Source organism: Corylus avellana, chromosome ca3 (genome assembly GCF_901000735.1).
Source record: "Corylus avellana chromosome ca3, CavTom2PMs-1.0".
Lineage (NCBI taxonomy): Eukaryota > Viridiplantae > Streptophyta > Magnoliopsida > Fagales > Betulaceae > Corylus > Corylus avellana.
In genome coordinates, this window is record NC_081543.1 from 5,154,705 (window position 1) to 5,176,219 (window position 21,515).

Consider the following 21,515-nt stretch of genomic DNA (forward strand, 5'->3'; position numbering starts at 1 on the left):
CTTTTCGTCAGTCAAAGCCGTTAACTCAGACGGTCAACCCGTCACTTTGCCCCCATAAACTACAATGCATTGTCACTTTGCTCCTATGAACTACAGCGCATTGTCACTTTGACTGTCTGAGTTAATAGCTTTGACTGATGGAAGGGGGTTTTGAGCATAAAATGGTAGTTCATGGGGGCAAAGTAGTACAATTGGTAGTTCATGGGGAGAAAGTGTCAAGGCGTTGTAGTTCATAGGGGCAAAAGATAGTTTCCCCCATTTTTTACCTTAAAATTTTGTTGTTGTTAGGAATTGGAGGGGGGCCATGACCAATACCAATCACCCCTTCCCTCGGTCCTTACGTGTAAGTGTTCAAACTCTCCATCAACAAGTAAGGCTCAACACTATGATGATATATTAAATAATTAATTATACCAAAAAGTTAAATTTAAGAGTAAAATTGGGTACATAGTATAAGGCTAGCATGAGAATTAGCACAAGGTCTTGGGCTTAGATATGTAGACCATTGATATTGGACATAGTGAGCTTAGTAAAAATTGAATCAAAGACCCCTAAAGAAGATCATAAGATCTAATTAATTTCATAATTTAATGGTTTAATTTATGACACATGACATATAAGACAATATGATATAATGTCAAAAAAAATAGGACAATAGGATATAAGCAAATTCACAAATATAGCTTAACCTTCCACAAAACTAATTAGCAAACTCCAAGGCACACACTTCAAATCTAAAAATAATAATTAAAAACAAAAACAAAAACATAGTGTGCCACCACTTAATGGGTAACCCCTTATTGACTTAAAACCCTACTAGAGTAGATGAAACATACGAGGATTGCATGGCAGGTGAGCTCCGCAACTCTCATCTTTTAAATTATTCGAATTTTTATGAAATTCGAACAACTTAATAACAAGAGATCTCAAATCCGGTGAAATTAGTCCTCAAGAGATAATTCAATCGACTGTGAACTATGTCTCATGAAACGGAAGTTATTAATTTGAATTTCTGTTTTCATTTTCTCTCCCCTTGTGCGGACATAATAAAAAATAAAAAATCAGGTGAAAGTAGTTAAGAAGATATGGGCTATAGATGGAAATGTACTCTCACTTTGCAGTAGAATGGTGGGCCGGTGTTAAGAGTGGCCCATATCCCTTCGACCACGGTTTTACAAGGTTGATCCAAACTATGGTTTAATTTAATGCAGGTTGGAGATAAAACCAAATCCAACTGTTTCGATCTATTACTTAATTTTCTTGTTTAGTACATTATTTATTTCTTTATTAATTTTTGTCAGTGCTCACAAGTTAGTTTAAGCATGCTTTAAGTTCAAGTATGTTTATTTTATTTTGTGTGTTTTGCCATACAATAACTGCAATTACCCTATAAAAGGGATGAAACGCTTTAGGTAAAGGAGGCTAATTCTTCTCAAAAACTTTAAATTTACTGTGTATATTCGCACTCTAAATAAAAATGCTAACTTAAGCACTGGAGTTTTCTCAATCTCCGGACTAGGCGATCCTTTGACGTTTTTATTATTTTACAAATAGCCTATTGTTGATCCACTTTTACTATTTTGTAGGCAGCTCATTGTCGGTTGCGCCGTATCAAAAATTAATTTAACACACTTAATTCAGTATAATTTGATTATTATTATTATATACAATGAAAATAAAAGCCTCAATTTTGGAGAACATGTGTCGATGTCATATATATATATATATATATATATATATATATACTATTTAAATATTATTTTAATTATATTTTATAATATTATAACATTGGCGTGCATACTATTCATGCACGCTGGTGTTATATAAATCATTATATATATATATATATATATATATATATATATATATATTCTCTGACTATATATGTGGGGTTGTGGCTAGGTAGAGACTGGCCGTGATCAGCGCCCACGCTTCACTAGTTTGTACTTCCTCCGGAACACGTTGCACAAATTAGAGGCAACCTTGTTGGTCCAAGTCAAAATTTTAAACAACTCTTACATAAATGATTGAATTTGAAAGGCTCAATTTTTACTGCTTTTTTTTTTTACAGCATTTCCTTTTATGTAAAGTGCTATATTACTCAACAAATGTAATAATAATAATAATAATAATAATAATAATAATAATAATCATCATTTTCTTTTTAATTTCCCATTTAAATAAAATAGTGAAAGAATAAAGAGTTGGTGTAAGACATTTTAAAAGTGGGTAACTAAAATTTTTTTGAAAAAAAATTTAAAGAAACTTTAGCATCCAATTAGTAGTGGTTGTCACTTACCCTTCCGGCTTATTTGACCATAACACTTTTTTTTTTTTTTTTTTAATGGTTCAGATTTAATTTTAATTTTTTAATTTTTTTTTACAAAAATAAAGAAAGTAAAATTAAATCCAAACCTGACATAGCAGATCAAAAACAAAATAAAGACAAAGGATTAACGTCTCACCAACCGGATAAATATGACGTCTTACCATATAAAAATAACAATCATAACTCTCAAAGAACATACTAAAACACTAAATCCTAACCCTAATGTGACTAACTCTTTTTGGCCAAGTCTATTATTAAATACTGACTCTATAAACATAAATTAAAGATTAAAACAATTACAAAATAATTCCGACTCTAAACTATTATTCTTTTTTCATTTGACATCAAAACCGTTACAAATATTATAAAAAAATTGTGTAGTTTTTACCGTACCTAAGCCAAATCCGCAATATTTTCGGTCCGAAAAGGCATTTTATGGTCTTTTGCAACCAAAATAACGTTTACATTTTGGTATTTGGGAATGGAAAGGCATATTTTATGGTGGGTTGATGCACTTCTCAGGGCTAATCTTTTTGGGGTTTCACAGTTTTCCTGCAAAACTGATGAGAGTTGCTGCCTCCAACCACTATAAAACCCTCTTTGTCAACCAAACTGACTCTGAGAGTTTGAAGAAAAAGTAAAAAAGTAAACCTCCTCTCCAACAAAACTAAACCATTTGTATTTTCAAATGATATAAAAAAAAAAAGAAAAAGTTTTGACTGGTCATCCTTTACCCCACCACACCAACTCATGTGCTGTCATGCTTCCAAGGATTCAACTCTGTTTGTAGAAATCTATACCCCAAATCTGGTGAAAAATGGCTTCTCTGCTTTTAACTATACCTGGAAGTGAGTATTTTTATGTATAGCAGAAGCAAAACCACCTCGGGTTCAGAAAAGTTGTTCTTTTAAAAGGGAAAAATCTAATGGAGATAAAGTGGAGAAAATAAATTGAAAATAAAATAAAAACAAAAATCCAGGCAGGAGAGGTTGAGCAGAGGAGGAGGTGCAGATAATTCAATATAAAAAGGTTGTTCTTCACTCACTCTCACTCACTGCCAGTCTATATCACCATATGCCAGTTTGGAAATATTTCTTTTCTTTTCTTTTATTTTATTTTATCTAATTTATTCCATTAATGCTGCCAAGAACAACACCTCTGGCAGCATCTGTGAGTCGCCTATGTTAAAGCTCTCACTAATAATTCAGCTTTTTTCTCCAACTCTGCATCTTCTTCCTCCAATTTGGGCTTTGCCCATTTGCTAATTCGTGAAAATCGATCAGTTTTCAACGATCATGCAAGACCCTATTGGAATTCCAGCTTGCTTCTCCGCCGGCGACAAACTATCCGACGACCAGACGGGTGTGACAAGGTCAGGGCAGAGTCTTTTCATGTCGGTATACAGAACAAAGATCGCCGATCAATGCCGCTCAATCACCATTACTTGGTGCAAAAATCTGTTGCTCCATGGGCTGGCGGTTTCGGTGGAGAGCCCGAACAGAGAAAGCCCGCACACCTGCAAAGTCGAGCTGAAGCCATGGTACTTCTGGAGAAAACAGGGCTCCAAGCGCTTTGTTTTGGAAGGTAAAGCTGTTGATATCTTCTGGGATCTCAAGGCTGCAAAGTTCAATGGCGAAACAGAGCCGAGCTCAGAGTATTATGTTGCAGTTGTCTGCGATGAAGAAGTTGTGCTTCTGCTTGGGGATCTGAAGAAAGATGCATATAAAAAGACTGGCTGCAGGCCGGCGCTTATCGATCCCATATTGGTTTCAAAAAAGGAGCACATATTTGGTAAGAAGAAGTTTTGTACAAGAGTCAAATTCCACGAGAAGGGTAGTTTCCATGAAGTCTCAATTGAGTGCAGGAACAAAAGCAGAGGTAATAGTTTGAACGGGGTTGAGCCAGAGATGGAGATTAGAGTCGATGGGCTTTTGGTGATTCATGTGAAGCATCTTCAGTGGAAATTCAGAGGTAATGAGTCAATACATGTGAATAGAATGAGAGTAGAGGTGTATTGGGATGTCCATGACTGGCTCTTTAGCCCTGGTCTAAGGCATGCCTTGTTTATTTTCAAGCCAATTCTGTCATCAATATCTCTGTCATCGCTATCATCATCATCATCACCATTGTCATCTCAGACAGAGAGTTGTGTGTCATTTGAAGGGTTTAATGCAAGTGGGTCATCAGAATTTTCCTTGTTTCTTTATGCCTGGAAGGTTGAATGATCATCATTCATCAGTCATCAATCATCACCGAATATGATCATATCTCAGTAGCCCCATTGGTTGTATCATGAAAGGCAGAAGAATAAGGTTGGAAAAGTAAAAGGGTACTCTTCATGGATAATTGGATTGAGATGAGAAAGGGGAGTGGGGCCGAAGAAGTAAGCTAGCTACAGCTGGGGATGAACAAGTGGACAAGAGACAGATTGTATTGCATACATGCATGCCCAATAATTCCCCATCTAGAGGCATCTCTCTCTCTCTCTCTCTCTCTCTCTCTCTCTCTCTCTATTTTTATACAACTTCTCTTTCATCTTTTCTGATCTAATCTTGATAAACGAGCAATGTTTCTATCAAATTCCATCTACCAATGTGTACGTTTCGTGAATTTTATATGCTTCCTATGGATACTGAATGTCTGTATCTGCCAAAGTTAGCTGATGCATGTTACAGAGAAAGGTGTGCTGATGATGAAAGATCCACTCCAAGCAACACCTTGTGTTTGTCCACAGCACATCAATATGACACAATTTTCTTTCAACTCAATCTATTAATAACATTCGCAACTGGCTCTCTAAATATCATTTTCAGTCAAATTTCGGCTAATTTATAAGAAAAAACATGCTTCATCAAACAACCTACTTCCTTTTTTGTTGTCATAAACCACTTCCTACTATTTTTTTTTTTTTTAATGTTATTTCTTCTCCTTCCCTCTCTTTGAGTCACTCCATTTTGGTACGACATACTTCTTTCTTCTAACTCTATATTTTAGTGCAACGTATTGAAAAACTAATAAAAAATAAGGGTAATTTTATTGAAGACTCTTGAACTTTCATCTGATTTGACAAACTCTCAAACTTCAAAATCTCTCAATTTAGTCCACTGAACTTTCAATTGCAATCAATTTAGACTCATCTGTCAGATTTTAAATGTCACATGGCGTTTATATCCCTGACTTTTTTTTTTTTATAAAATTTCAACTTTCCAAAACGTTTTTTTTTTTTTTTTTAAAAAAAAAAATCAGAGATATTTTGGTCTTTTTTGGTATTTCTAAACCCTAAATTTGACGGATGAGTTTAAATTGAGAGCAATTGAAAGTTTAGGGGACTAAATTAAGAGATTTTGAAGTTTGTGAGGATTTGTCAAATCCGATGAAAGTTTAGGGGTGTGTTCAGTGAAGTTACCCCTAAAAAATAATATTTAACTAAAGTAAAAAAATATGTAAAGAGTTTACTATTTAGTTCATTTTAAAAGTGGTTCTTCAAATTTGAAAAGTAAACTTTTTTCTTCAAATTTAGTTTTTGTTAGAAAAGTTCACTTGGAATGCTCAGTCTGTTAAAATGATATTTGTCTTTAAAACATGTAATTCTCACGTTTATTTTTAATAAAAACATATGACATTTATTCTTTTAAAACCAATTTAATAAAACTTGGACCCCATTTGAGGAAAACTTTGTTCACTTGAATATATATTACTCTTTCTTTCCGTTACTCGACGGTTACTCATTTTGGGATTAACGATGTTGTTGAAAATCATGCTAGTTTACGGTTTCATTAATTAATCTCATATTTTCAAGAGAAATGCTATGCTTACATTTTTTATTTTATAAATATTTTATGATACATACTAACTTAGCAGTTACAACTAATCCTTGTAATTTTTTATTTTTTAACAAGAGTACTGCTACATATATACCACGGTAAATATCTCACAAAGCTGATGTGAAAATGTATAATAGCTCTTAGATCAACCATTATTCAAGAAAAAAAAAATCATATATATAAAACCTGCTAAATCTTGTCACATCAATTTTATAGTATGTTTGTGTGATATGTAGCATTATTTAAGATTCGGATGTGACTCTTACATTAATATCGTTAGATAGTTGTAAGATAAAAATATAGGTTATAACATTACTCTATATTCAAGTAATTTTGCTGTCACGGAGATTCTATGTTGGTTTGCAATTAGTCATATATAAAATTACCAAAATGACATTGAGCCTCTGAATTTCGTCAGAAAAAAAAAAAAAAAAAGGTCATAAATTTTGGCTAAGCCACTTGTCACAAAATGATTACTTGGATTGATCATACTATATTTTCGTATGTCTCATCTTATCTTACAAGATAATAACTATGAACCCTAAACTATGGGCAAGGGCGGAAGCAGGCATATGGTTGGGGGACGAATGTTCTCCCAAACATTTTGAAAATGTTATTAAAATATTTTTTTTTATAAATTTATCCCCACAAAATTATATTTTTGCCCCATTTTAATTTTTTTTTTTTTTTTTTAGTTTTGTCCCTCCAAAATTATATTTTTGCCCCCTTTTAAAATTTTCTTTTAGTTTTGTCTCCTCTTTCAGCTTTAAAAAATTGAAAATGCCCTCATTTAATTAGTGACTTTCAGTTCGTAACATTATTTTGGCTTGACTCTAGTGTTTATGGGAGCTCCGAGTGATCTCGTTAGGAGAAAAAGTTCACACTAAATGTAATTTTTTTTGTTTTTTAAACATAACTTTTGTATGCAATAATAACTTACAATTTATTATGAAATTAAATTTATTAATTTAAGACTTATCTATATTTATTTTAGATAATCATACACAAATACACATATAGAGAGATACTATATGTATCTATGTGGTTATATATTCGGGTAAGTTCGTCCCCTCATAATATAAATCCTGAGTCTGCCCTCAGTTATGGGGTTATTTATAATGTCTCATGAATTATAAATTATTGTGATTACTACCCTAATCAGAGATTAATTTGCAATGTCCATCCCAATTTGTTAATTTTAGTACTGATTCGGATAATGGGTAGACCTTGACTTTGCAAATTAATCTTGAAATAGGTGTTGATTGCAAAAATTTATAATTTAGGAAAATATTGAAAATGAGATCATTTATGGTGGATAATTACAACTAATCCTTATATTCAATTACATAGAGATTGAAGAAAACAAAGTATTGTAAATTTTATAGACACCAAGAAGAAAAAAATGGAAAGATTCCCATTGTCCATTACATTCAAGGATTTGGCTTTTAAGTGCCATAAAAAATAAAAATCATTTATCATGTAGTTTTATCAATGGTTCAGATTTAATTATACTATCTCTTTCTTATGGAAAACTTTGAATTAAATTTGAACTGCTGTAAGAATTACAAAAACAGAGAAGAATTACTATAATTTGTTTTAGAGCACTTAAGCCAAATCCACCTTTCAAAGCATATAAAGGGCCACATTCTTTAGAATATAACCATAAACCAAATATGGCATCCACAGAAAAAGGTTTAGGTCACCATCAAAGCTGATTTAAAACATATTATTGACTTCAAAGAAAGACATCTCAACTGTCAATTGGACCCAATATTAACATTTAGAGGCCATCTCAATTCATACATCATGTAAGCAAAGAAGATTCATTTACAAGTTACTTCAAGGTGTGAGGCAAAAGCATTGTTAAGTTTCATAAAAAATGGTTCGGTACCACAAATTTTTATTACGAGTCCCTTACAAACTTGTATGACATGTCAAATGTAATTGTGTAAGGAATTTGTAGTAAAAGTTGAAGTACTCGTAGCAGTACTGCTGTACTGCTGCAAACAATATAATCAGGATAAATTTATTACTGAACTATTTATAAGGGTTAGAAACAAAACTAACTTCTTGTGGATGAGCTGACAAGAACAATATCATCAAAACCCACATGACAACAACAAAGAATGGTGTAGAAAACAGAGTTATATAATAGCATGAGCTGATGTTACCAATGGAAAATCGTTGGCAGCTTCTGAGCATTATTGTCTGATACAAAAACAATAATAGAATAGGCATAGCAACTAAGACTTTATACAATATTCTTCTTGAGACATCTTTTGTGGCACTCCTCCTCAGGATATAATGCAGCCCAAAGGACATCCAAGCGCCCAGATTATTAAGGAATAATTTGAGGGACCAATTTATCAGTTTGTTGAACATACCAGCAAACCAAGAAATGGTTTTGGTCTCTGATTTGGTCGTAATTCTGGTTTTCCTGTACCATAATCAATATTATTAAAGTGGTGCAGACTACTTGTTTTCATTTTTTGATCCAAAACCAAACCACTTTGCCAGGAAGAACTTAGGCTTTGCACGAGCGGCTTCAGATGCTGTTTGTGCTGGTGCTGCTTGAGCAGATTGCACAGATGATGAATTAGGCTTGGCTGGAACAGAGAAATTGTGTCAATGGCTTCAGGGTTTGAAGGGTGGATTTGATTTTTGAGAACAAGTAAGAATATGGTCTAAAGAGTCACTAATACTCTGTGTAACAGATGATTATATAAAAATATATATGGTTATTATTGTAAATTATCTAGTGTTTAGAAGACAACAAATGCATAAAAGGTATAAAGAATGAGATTTAACCTGATTTTGGTGAAACCCTGTTAGTTTTTGAACTTCTCACATTGCTAGGGTTCTTGTACGGATTATGCATGATGTCTTTGTCCTGAGATATTGAGGTTGACTTCCTCTCTATAAGCTTATGCTCCACATGTGTCATGCTATCAAAATCACCTGTAATGACCAGGAAATCAAAAAAGAGAAAATCTAAGAAACCCAAAGTCTGTATGTAGTGCAGAAGACTGAAAATTGTCAAAAGCACAGAAATATTCAAGAATGGAGACAAAGATAGATATTACAACTGGAATGCAGTTAGCTAAAACATGTTGAGTTTGAAAAGAAGATCATTATAGTGAATGTGAAATCAATTCTAGGACACATACACAATAAACTTAAATTTCATTCACACAATAAAATTACAGTAAAATTATGCAGTGGTTTAATGACCAAGCAGGAAAAAAGTTATTATTCTGACCATTGGAAGTTCATGTGTGACCTATAAAATTCAAAGTCCTCAGACCAGACAAAAGGGGGTTCAATGGCCATAATTGTTGGGAGGATAAATGGTAAGGGAGTTTTACCAAGAGTACATTCATATATATTTGAATACCACTCTAGCCCAAAAGCTTAAGCTAATGAGCTTGCATCCACTTTTATATATATATTGGTGAGACTCAACACTTACAAGTGCACTCACATCAACCTCTCCTTTACTTGTGAGTCTTTTTCACATTGATCCAACTACCCCTCGGTTATAAGTCTTTGCACATTTCTAAGAGTGTTCCGAGTTAAGAGTTGCCCCAGAGTGCCACTAAACGTAATTCCAAACCAAACACATCTAGACACCCGTCCCAGGATGTTAATCATGGCTCCGATACCACTTGTTGAAAGATAAATGGTTAAAGAGTTTTACTAAAAGTACATAAATATACATATTTGAACATCACTCTAACCCACAAACTTAAACTAATGGGCTTGGGTCCACTTAGGTATCTTAACTATATTTTTTACTTTTTTATTATATATATATATATATATATATATATATATATATTCTTTCTCAATGTGGGACTCAACACTCACAACTATACTTACAACAATAGTTAACATATTATCTAATTAGATACATAGAAAATGTGAGTATAGGTAGCTTACTCTCTGTGGGACGTTTCCCATAGTTGTGCCGCAGAGCTTCAAGAAAAGATTCATCTCTTTGATCTTGCATTATTGATAGGGTACAAAAGAATCAGATACTTATAATTAAGACAAAACAAATGACTTCACATTTTCTTATTAACAATTTAGAAGAGGCATAAAAACATACGTTGATCAAAAAGAGCATATCTGTAATTGGTGGCTGAGCCAACCAATAGCAACTGAACTGCCTCTGAGTCTCTTGTCATAGATGATTTATCAGATGCATTCAAATTCTGTGTGTCTAATAGGATACCTGCAAGCTGAAGCACATTAAAAGCCAGTGATCAGAATTGTAACCAAAACAAGCCAATCTGTTCTAACCATTTCAGAGCAGAAAATTAAGAAAAAAAAAGAAGCTTATTGTTCTGCAGCATGGTTACTGTAATTTACCAAAAGCTTCTTCAGCGCAGGTGTTTGAAGCAGATCATAGGCATCTTCACAGTAATTATCTGTAAGAATGGTGCACTGAGATCCAACCTATAAAGACAACAAAATACAGAAAGTTCGATAGAGAAATTCAATCTATGCCTTATACAGTGCATTTCAGATCATACTTGTTTAAATTCTTCAATTTCAGCCCATAATTAGAGTGCACTAACCTCGCCATTAGTTCTGAGGACATCTTGCCCAATCACAAGGATACTTAATTTCTCAGCCATCATTAGAGTCTCCAAGTCCACCTGACACCAATTTGCAGCAACGAGACAGCAAACTGTTCAAATTACATCCTGTCAACTAATATACACAATGTACTTTACAAAATCATTTGCCTTTTGTAAGCATGAGACATTTTCATTGCCTTGAACTAATGCTGCAAAAAGAATGCGTGTTAAAGGAAAGAATTCTTCAAAAAAGGATATTAACAATCCACTGTTTCAGAAACAGAACTTAATCCCATTGCACAATAAACTTCACCATTTACTGCTCTCAATAAAGCTATTATGACTTGATAAACGTCCATTTTTAGTGAAAATTGGATGCATCCAAGTATAAACAACCTTTTAAGACAAATTAATCTTTGCAATTACCCTTCACTGCTCTAACCAATATAGAGGTCCACAAATTTCAAATTCTGTGTTGCCAATTTTGTTTCTTGGATTGGAGGTTAACAATTTTGCATATGTTTTAAACAACCATTTTAGCATCTAAATGGGAAAATCTAACAATGATCTTTGAATAAGATTTCAAATTAACAAACACTAAAAGAATTACCTCATCAGAAAAAAAACAATGAGGTTGCATCCACGCCAACATGATGAAACAGCCAAGCAGCCTGCTTATGCTTCCACATCCTCCCTCTAGACAAATTCATCACAGGCACCACAACAAACCCCTCTCCGTCACCTTCTCCCTTATTTTTACTCAACCTATTCTCCAAAAGCCACGTGTAACATATCGCCGCCACCATCGAAATGGTACCTGCATTCCCACAAAACCCCACATTCAAACGCAACCCAACTAAAACCGGTTAACTTACTTCACAAGTAATCACTGTTATTTCAATTTAAAAACCTATAAAACCCATTAATTTCCCTGTTAATCTAAAACAAACAAAGTCACTTTCTCTATACTTAACTGTTTGAAGACCCAGAGAGCACAATTTTGGCCTTGGCCTCAACCTCCCCATTTAAGACTTTCTCAAGCTTGATCCTCTGCTCCTTCAAAAACCCATTAATGATATTGTGATCAGAAGCTCCTTTCTCTTCCTTCAACCCTCCATGACTAGCGTAGTGCTTCGGTGCAATCTTGTCCATTGAACATGTCGACGCGGATATCGACCTCCGGTGCGCCGACTCCACGAGTTTCCTGGGCGGCGACAGAACTGGGTTTTCCGCCAAAGAACATGCTGATTCGGTGAGGCTTTTCGGCGGGGAGAGGAGATGGGTCTCCGGCGATTGTGTTGAGTTCTTGAAGGTTCGGGCGGGAGGATGGGATTAAGATTCCCGGCGGCGGGTGATGAGAAGAGGGGTCGGTTTGGAAGCGGGACTTGCAATTGATGGGCTGGCGAAAAGGTGGCAGAGTAAGGGCCGTTGGATCGGGATTGGGGTCTGGGGTACTGTGTGGGGGATTGGCGGGCTTGAGGATGTTGGAGAACCATTTATGGACCGCCGAAGCTGGGGATATGTCCGGTGGGGTTGTTGTGGCGGTGGCGGTGGTTTCTGAGTTTTTGCGGTTGTGTTTTGCTGATTTGGAGAGGATTTCTCCGCTAAAGCTCTCCACTGCTCTGTTCCTGTTACAACAATAATATAGCCGTTGGGGGTTAGTTAATTCATTTCTTCTAAAAAAGAGAAAAATAAAATAAAATGAAAGAAAGAAAGGAAATATTGTTTGAAAAAAAGAAAAAAAAAAGAAGAAGGATTTTCTAGAATTGTTTTTAATCGAAGATAATAGTGGGGTCTTAAAATTCTAATTATTATTTTTAATAAGTATGATTTAAGAATTGTAGAATTATTGTAAAATAATTTAGTAAACTTTAAAAAACAATATATGAAAGACTAGTTTTTACTATTGAGAGCTGCTTCTATGTGGTCATGTGTTTTCTGCCATCCATTCAAATTTCAATTGGTGACACCTCACCTAGTATATCTTAAGAAAATCAAATTAAAACACTGGATAACAACCAAATTATTATCAAACCACTTGATAAAAAATCAACCCAACGGATTCATGGCAGATAAAAGGCCGGAGAGAGATTACCAATGGAGCAAAGGCGGAACGGCAGTGGCATGCACAATGGCGGTGGCATGTAGACCCAGCCATGGGTAGTCGCGACCCATGTTGGGTCATGGCCAGACCCAGCCTTGGGTCAAGCTGTGACCCACGCCTGGGTCACCTCGCACAGGCTCCCCTGCAGCTGCATCTCCGTTGCTGTGGCCGAATCGACATCGTGGGTCTAGCCGTCTCCATTGCTGTGGGTCACAACCGCATCTCTAGAGGGGATTTTCGGCGGGGACGGTTAGGGTTCCTAACATTTCCGGCATGGAGGACGATTTGGATGTGGGTGCGAGAGGTGGGAGAGAGTGGTGGTGACCCAGCACCAGCAGGCTGGTCTCTCTCCTTTCTCTCTCTCTCTCACCATTGAAGCTCAAATCCAGTGTTTTCCTTGTAAGCAATTTTTGTGCTTAAGCTAACGTGTCTTTCTTTAATTGGTGGGCAAAAAATCCCTTGTTTATGCATCGATTGCATAGAAATTATGCTCTTTTACTACTAGGTCATCTCAGTTATATAACATTTATATAGTAGTCTACTAAATATGACTATTTTTTTCGCATTTATTATGGTTTAGATAAAAGTAATTTTATATACTTCACTTTTATTTTGGTCTCGTATCAATAAGTTGATATGACAGTGTTTATCCATTCTTTATTTATTTATTTTTTTTAATAAAAATTATTTTAAGAGCCAATAGACACTAACACACCAAACCATAAAATAAGAATAAGATGAAAGTTAAGTATGTATAGCATTACTCTTTAGATAAACTATACAAGTTCTGCAAATACGAATGGTGTTCATGTTTGTTTTAAGTACATATGCAATCCTTATTTTCTTTTCTTGGGTCTTGTAACATGTTTGGTGCGTCAGTTACATAATTGTGTAAATGAAAGGAAAATAATTTAAAGGTGCAGAGCCAGAGAGCCTGATCATCATGATTCATGGGTACGTAGTTATAATTACCTTCTGGCAGATCTCGAGAGAGGGAATGCCGGCGATCCTTGAGCAGCAGCGAATCTTGGTGAGCCGACAAACTTAGAGGAGGGGGAGTCACAGCGTGTCGGAGATGAAGTAACCATGCGCCTCGCCGCTTCAAGCCATTCTTGAGTCATCCTGCTGATATTGCTCCTTGTGCTGCTTTCGAAATCCTCCTCCCCCTCCCCCGTCAAGTTATAGGCGGCCTTTTTATCTGCAGTTGCAGCTCCGTAGAACATGTCGTTCATGAAATCTGTCAGGTCCGGAGCAGGCTCCGCTTTACGCCGACTACTCTCCGCCAGTTTCTTTTGCAGGGTTATCGTCGCCCCTTTGCTTTCTCTTGAAGTGTCTCTCCTGTATCTGATCCTGTCGGCCATGGCACCGCCCTCAACATACACGCACAGATGCACAGAGATCAGAGATCAGAGAGATCGAGAGAGAGAGATTTTGGCTGAGAACACAAGAGAGAGTTGAATTATATATACATGCTGAGAGATTCGGACATCGATAATATCAGGTGGAGAGAGATAGCTCAAGTAATTAAGAGTTTTGCCGGCATATCCGTTGGTGTCTCAACTTGACGAGGATGGCAATTGGCCGACGCAAATTCACATTAAGTCTTCCATAACCAATCAAATTAGCCTATAACCGGTACAATGCGCGGTTTTTTTTTTTTTTTCTTGTTGCCAAAAGCATCTTAAAAACAATTGAACCGCACGTAATAGTGGCGGCACCGGAGAGGATGCTTTAAAAAAAAAAAAAAAAAGATTTAAATCTTAAGCTCTGATACTATATAAAAAAGAGAAATGAAAGAGAACCAAAGAGAAGTGCCCAAAATTATTGTACATGATCGAAGATATGATGATCCCACTAGGTCAAACGAATTTGCCAATTAGTTGTTCAGGAAACAAAATGGCAACAGATTGCACATGATAACTGTTTTGCCACTCCGCCGCAACTGTCTCGATATATTTGGCAAATAATTATACAACGCTTTTAACCTACCAACAAGCACGTAGCATTGTATGATGACTGACAAAAATTGCAAAAGGCAAATGATTTAATGCCATTACTTTGTCAGAGTCGTATCTTACTTGCAAGCAAAGTCGACTCCACCATTAGGCAGATCAGGAGGCTGCCTAAGGCTCCCAATTCAATAAGGCTTCAAATTCATGAATATTAATAAGAATTTATTCCTAACGTTCAAAATATAGAAATTATGCTAAAATTCTTTTATTAAATAGTCAAATCTTTTAAAAAATAAAAAATAACAATAACCCATTGCCGGCCACCAAGCGGTGGGGTTGGGCGCAGGGATGGAACCATAAATTATTATGGGTAGGGGCCAATGGTCAAAAAAATTTGTTGCTCGGGCCAATATCTTATAATTTTTTTTTACCTTAGCTTTTTTTTTTTTTACCTTAACTTTTTTGTTTTTTTTTTTCACCTTAAAAAGTTTTTGTTTTTTGTTTTTTTTTTACCAATGCCAGTCCCCCTTCCTCCATAGTCCATCCCTGGTTGGGAGTGGGTGGCCCTAAGCCACCCCCAATCCCCCATGGCCCATGTCGTAGAGGGCCCTAAATCCCGATCTTCTAAGATAGATATTAAGATAGCTAAAAACAGATTAATTTGATCATCTAAGGGTTGCGTTATCCTTAAAACTTGTACATAAAAACATACATTCTACCTGTCGTATTTTCACACAGACAAATTAACAAACATCCTATGGCCACCGCTCGCTTGGTTCTTTTCTGCATTGTTTTGGTCACTCTCTTAGCACTTCATGAATGTAAGTATCTCTAATTACTGCTTCAATTTACATCGTTTTTCTCAGATGTTCGTCTCTGACTGTAACACTGTTGTTTTAATTTGCTCAAAATGACATTAACAGGCAACAATGGTAATCATGATGTCGATTTAGCTGAGACAGCTGATATATCTACGAGCAAGAAAATAAATATTGCACTTTGCCAACAAGGAAATTGTGACGGTGGAGAGGTTTGTTGGTGTTGCCATTTGCAACAAGTTGTTTTCCCGGTCAAAAAAAATAACATGCTATATCACCGAAGAAGTTTGTATGGACAAATGCCATGAAGTTCACGGACATTAGTGCATGGTGCTTTTTTTCCTTCAAGTTTTTCTTTCCAATAAAGGTCGGGTTTTTCCCTTTCCATCGGCTGGACTACGTCTCATGAAACGGAGCTCTCTTGGTTGAATTCTCCTCCTCCTCCTTACGTGTACATATTAAAAAAAAAAAAAAAAAAAAAGAAGGAGAAGAAAAGAAAAGAAAGGGCTTATCTTAATAATACACGCTCAATGGAATAATCAGACTTGAATGTTATTACAATTATTTTATTTGATTGTTCATTTTGTTATTCAATGCAATCATTTCAATGACAGCCAGTAAATTAAATTCAGAAAATTGTATCCAAATCATCACTTATTTCAATTTGTTTTCAAGTTTTTTTTTTTTTTTTGTTCAAGGGGTATTAAATCACAATTTATCTCAATAGCTTAAGCTGATAAATAGTAATAAAAATTTAATCATTTTATTAATACTTTTATACTCTTCTTCATGTGTGGAGCTGAAGCTTAAGCTAAATCGAAAACGAAGAACAACTTAAGGCCTCAATCAGTAGTGAATCTAGTGATGTCCAACACATAATATTTAGTGGTGCCATATTAAATCACAATTCTTTCAAAAAAAAACTTAATTAGGTAATAAAAAAATCATTTAATTAATACTTTATCAATAGTCCAATAATTAGAACCTGTGAAATTTGTGACTTTTAAAATGCTCAAGATGCCCAGCACCTTGGTGGTGCCCTTTTTTCTGAAAAAAAAATAAAAAATGACGAACTAGTAACGCAAAACTGATCTTGCTTCAATGCCGTAGCAGTGTAATCTTAAAAGGGCAAGAAAGTAAAGCAAAGTTGAGAAGCGTCAAAATATCCAAAAATATTGATTAGGATCCCTTATATTTTTTAGAGAAGTGCTACATATTCTAAATTTTATTCTTAAAACTTAATTTCCAAATGATGTGTCACCATCTCATGATATTTATTATTTTATGAAGTATGTCATCAACTCATGGGATGATGATACATCATTTGGAAACTAACTTTTGGGAAGAAAATTTGGAATGTGTAGCATTTCTCAATTTTTTAAGGTAACTGCACATGGAGACATTTTTAAAATCCTAATTATTATTTTAAATTAAATTGTTTGAATAGCTCTAATACTATATAATAACACATGAATTTTTGGTAAATTTGCCCAATTAAATCTTTGGGTCTAGTTTCTATCTATAATCAACGTATACAATATTTATAACTTAATTACATTCAAATTAGGACCATTTTCTTGAAAATATTGTTCAGCTTTTGGTTAGGGGTATATATAAATTCAGCCGATTACAATCGGCCACCAACCGGTTATAATTAGCCACTAACCGATTACCGATTACCAACTAGTAACTGGCTAATTGCTTGAAAATAATGCCGTTAATCGGACACTCGGTTAAAAAATAACCGTTAACCGGATTTTTTTTTATTTTTTTATTTTTTTTTATATGAATAAAAAATTTCATTAAGCACAAACTAACCAAACAACAGCTCAAACCCCATTACAAGCCTTTACAAAAGGCCAAAACAGAAACACCAAAAACAAGAACACCTACAACCCAGCAACTAAACAAGTAATTGTGCAGGTAAGTTCCACAAAACCCCCATTACAAGCCTTTACAAAAGACCAAAAACATAAACTAGCAAAACCAGAAAAACAAGAACACTTGCAACCGAGCAACTATATAAGAAGTTCTGCAGGTAAGTTCCACAAAGAACACAGGATAATGTTCTCCCTTGTTCTAGGAAATTTTCCTTTCCCAGCAATTCAAGTTCTTACTTTTCATACAATCTTCTTCAAAAGCTGCTCCTCTGTACAAGGCTCACCAGCATGAATGAGCTCATTCCTAGTGCACCAAAGATTCTAGACAACTGATCCCATAACCAGGCAGCAGAGCAAACACTTGAGAGATTTGTGAACCCAAGTACTGCATCCTTGTTGCACAATTATGTCATCCCATTTCACATAAATATTTTCAACTGTACACCTCATCATACAAAATCTCCAAATTTTGTAACTAAAGCTGCACGCAAAAAACAAGTGAGCACGATTTTCCAATTGGTGATGACAAAATTTGCACTGGACATTACCTTGATAACCCTATTTCAACAATATTTCCCCTGTGATGAGCCTATTCTTCATAGCAAGCTATAGGATAAAAGCCTGCTTAGAAATAGCAAGAGGGAACCAAACCAATTTACACCACATAACCTCCTCATTCTTCTCCCTAAGGACCTCCCGAGTGTCTGAGCAAACATAAACTATTTTCCTTGAAGCATCACAAACTGGTTTATCACAAGGACCCAAACCAACTTTAGATAATCTAGCTTGAATCTCAACCAAGGCCTCTAATCGTTTAAAAAAAAAAAAAAATCATTTTTTAATTAAAATTTTTTTGTCCTTTTAAAAAAAAAAATTATTAGTATTTTTTATTTTTTAAACTTATAGGGGTATTTTTGTCTTATTGAGAAATAAGACAAAAATACTTTTAAGATTTACCGAATGGGTGTTAATTTTGGGGCATTTTCAGTTGGTTGAGTTAATGTCTTGATGGGTTCTCTTGTGATTACAAAACCTATAATGGGCTGTGGCAAGATCGAATTTTATGTTCCTGAGATGTTCTGGTTTGTCTGAGCTCTTGCTTGGTTGTAAATTTGGTTAGAGTTTGTATGTGAAGTTGTTGTGCAGGTGTTCTTGTTTTCAATGTGTTTTGGATTTTGTTGGATGTCGGAGGTTTTTAGTTTATGTTATGAGTTGTCTTCTTTTGAAATTTCTTGTGAAGATTTTGGTTTCCCTTTGTTTGGCATATTGGAAAATTGACTTTGAGAAAGTTTTTCTGATCTGGTCAATTTTTCTGCAATGCTAGCAGCCCCAATGTTCTTACCTTACTTCCCGGTCAGAAACAGTGTAGGAAAGGTAAAGTAGTAATTTCATAAACATAAAAATATTTTATCAATTTGCATTGGACAAATCATATTTCAAAGAAGTGAAAAAAGGGTACATGATCGAGGATATGATCATCCCACTAGGTCAAATGAATTAGCCAATTAGTTGTTCAGGAAACAAAAGAGGGATGCGTTGCACGGGATAATTGCTCTGCCATCCCACCGCAATTGTCTCAATATATTTGGCAAAGAATTAGACAACACTTTTAACCTACTAGCAGGCACGTAGCATTACATGATGACTGACAACGATTGCAAGAGGCAAATGATTTAATGTCATTACTCCGCCAAAGTCGTATTTTACTTGTAAGCAAGGCCGACTCCACCATTAGGCAAATCAGGCGGCCACCTAAGACCCCCAATTTAATAAAGCCTCCAATTCATGAATATTAATATGAGTTTATTCCTAACGTTCAAAATATAAAAATTATGCTACACAAGTCCAACATTCAAAATTGAAAAAAAAAAAAAAAAAAAAAATTTAAATGCAACGAAAATGAAAAGTTCCAAAATACTGTATTCAATTATAAATTCCTCTCTTTGTAAGTTTCTATTTCTTTTCTTTCTATTTCTCTATTCAAGATAGTTACTAAAAACTCAATCAATCACTTGCTCTAAATTTTTTATTTGATTTCAAGAATTATTTTTACTATTAAGAACAATAAATTTAGAACTAATTTGTCTTTCCTTGTGCAGTTTGAGAGTGTTAGATAATCCTACCATCCTACCATAAATTCAAGAATTATTGTTTTAGTTTTTAAAATTCTCTCTCTCTCTCTCTCTCTCTATATATATATATATTAGGTATAAATTCTCAAACGTTATGCTACGGTGGCTTTTCAGCCTTTTCCTTAACTGGATTGTTGAGAAAGATCATCCCAGTTTCTGTGTCTCGTTGTGTGCCCTTTCCATGACACAAGGAGACAAACCAAAACTCAAAAAGTATGTGGAGAAACGAGGAATGAAACTATGGATATCATGCATACCTTTTACTGATCCATCAAAATTTCCAAGCATTTGAAATATATATAAAATAAAATAAAACAAAGTCAATGCAGAAAATAACAAACAAACGCATCCCGATCTCAAATCCTTCTCTTGTTACTATGTCAAACACACCTTCACAAACCACAACCCTGGCCCTTGGACATGCTCAAGGGTCATTTCTTCTCCCAGTAGGCAGTAGCCAGCAAATTCTTTGGGCCTTTGAATTTTTCTGCTTATTTTAAAAAGAAAGAAAACAAAAAATTGTTGTTCTTCTTTTAGTATAAAAGGAAATCCAAAGTATCATCAGGTACATCAGATTCTTTGCTTTCGCTTTCGCAGATTGATTGTTGGAGAGAATTCAGAGGCAAGTGTTGTTAATGGCAGAACGTGGGTTTCTCTTGGCTTCACTTCTTCTCTTCTGTTGCTTGGCAGGAACTTGTTATGGAATTGTTCTCTTCTCTTCTCTGCCAAGAACCCTTGTAGTCACCGCTTCACCCAGTCAAGGACAAGGTACCACATCCCTCTGTTTCTCAAAAGATTTTTGCTTCTTTAATAAAAGTAGCTAATTTTTGGCTGAAAACTCGGATACCCACATGAAGATTTTCCCAGAATATTATTCAACAAACAGAGCCTGCAAATTTTCCATCTGGGTTTTCTAAATTATGCAACTTTCATTCATGATAAGAAAAGATTTTCTCAGAAAATTTCCAAACTCATTAGAATCCAGAATTTCTTCAGATAAAGTTTTGAAAAACAAAAACTCTTTCTCTGTAGATGTAGAATTAAATTTTATTGATCAAATTTGCAGTTCTGGTTGGTGGTGAAGATAAAATTACTGTAACATGGGGTGTGAACCAGAGCCTACCAGCTGGGACTGACTCTGCCTACAAGACCATAAAAGTGAAGTTTTGCTACGCGCCCATCAGCCAGGTCGACCGCACGTGGAGGAAGACGGTGGACAACATAGGCAAGGACAAGACCTGCCAGTTCCAGATCGTTGCTAAACCCTACGATGCGTCGAACAAAACGGTCCAGAGCTTCGAGTTGACCGTGGAGCGTGACGTGCCCTCTGCCACGTACTTCGTACGCGCCTATGCTTACAACTCTGAGAATGTTGAGGTGGGTTATGGTCAAACGACTGACGCCCACAAGACCACCAACTTGTTCGAGGTCCAGTCAATCACTGGACGCCACGTGTCGCTCGATATTGCCGCGGTTTGCTTCAGCGCTTTCTCGGTTGTGTCCTTGCTTGGGTTCTTTGTTGCTGAGAAGAGAAGGGCAAAACGGTCTCAGTAGAATTGAAAGAGAAATGTGCTTTGGCCCTGGCCCGTAGTCAAATTATAGCAGTAGTTTGTACGGTGTCGTATTTGTTTTCCTAAATGGAACTATGGGGTGTGGGTTTGGGGAAGGCTTTATCTAGGGTTTGTAATAATTGGTAGTTGAAACATTATCATATGGACATGTTTGGCCAACATGATCAAAGTAGTGGCTAGAATATGTTATGTCTTGCTTATTTGGATGAAATATTGATAAACTTATAACTTTTTTACAGCTTGCTGATATATGTAACATATAATTGAAGGGTACTAAAATCTTTTTCAATGTCTAACATAGTCTTAATCAATATATTGATAT

At 35.3% G+C, this 21,515-nt stretch overlaps 3 protein-coding genes across 3 annotated transcripts; 2 read left to right on the forward strand and 1 right to left on the reverse strand.

Annotated features, from left to right (window-relative positions):
• The first annotated feature begins 3,182 nt into the window (after positions 1-3,182).
• Positions 3,183-4,908, forward strand: LOC132175787 (uncharacterized). The gene has a single exon (XM_059587839.1). The coding sequence runs from the start codon at positions 3,625-3,627 to the stop codon at positions 4,552-4,554; it is 930 nt and encodes a 309-aa protein (XP_059443822.1). The 5' UTR covers positions 3,183-3,624; the 3' UTR covers positions 4,555-4,908.
• A 3,344-nt stretch (positions 4,909-8,252) lies between these two features.
• Positions 8,253-12,345, reverse strand: LOC132176376 (uncharacterized). The gene is made up of 8 exons (XM_059588567.1): positions 11,711-12,345; positions 11,347-11,553; positions 10,734-10,814; positions 10,525-10,611; positions 10,262-10,394; positions 10,093-10,155; positions 8,962-9,111; positions 8,253-8,759 (listed from the first exon to the last, which is right to left on the reverse strand). The coding sequence occupies exons 2-8, from the start codon at positions 11,386-11,388 to the stop codon at positions 8,626-8,628; spliced, it is 690 nt and encodes a 229-aa protein (XP_059444550.1). The 5' UTR covers positions 11,389-11,553; positions 11,711-12,345; the 3' UTR covers positions 8,253-8,625.
• Positions 12,346-19,953: 7,608 nt separating this feature from the next.
• Positions 19,954-21,431, forward strand: LOC132175467 (high-affinity nitrate transporter 3.1-like). Its single transcript, XM_059587422.1, has 2 exons — positions 19,954-20,390; positions 20,689-21,431. Exons 1-2 carry the CDS (start codon positions 20,258-20,260, stop codon positions 21,174-21,176), a joined length of 621 nt encoding a protein of 206 aa, XP_059443405.1. The 5' UTR covers positions 19,954-20,257; the 3' UTR covers positions 21,177-21,431.
• The last annotated feature ends 84 nt before the right edge of the window (positions 21,432-21,515 follow it).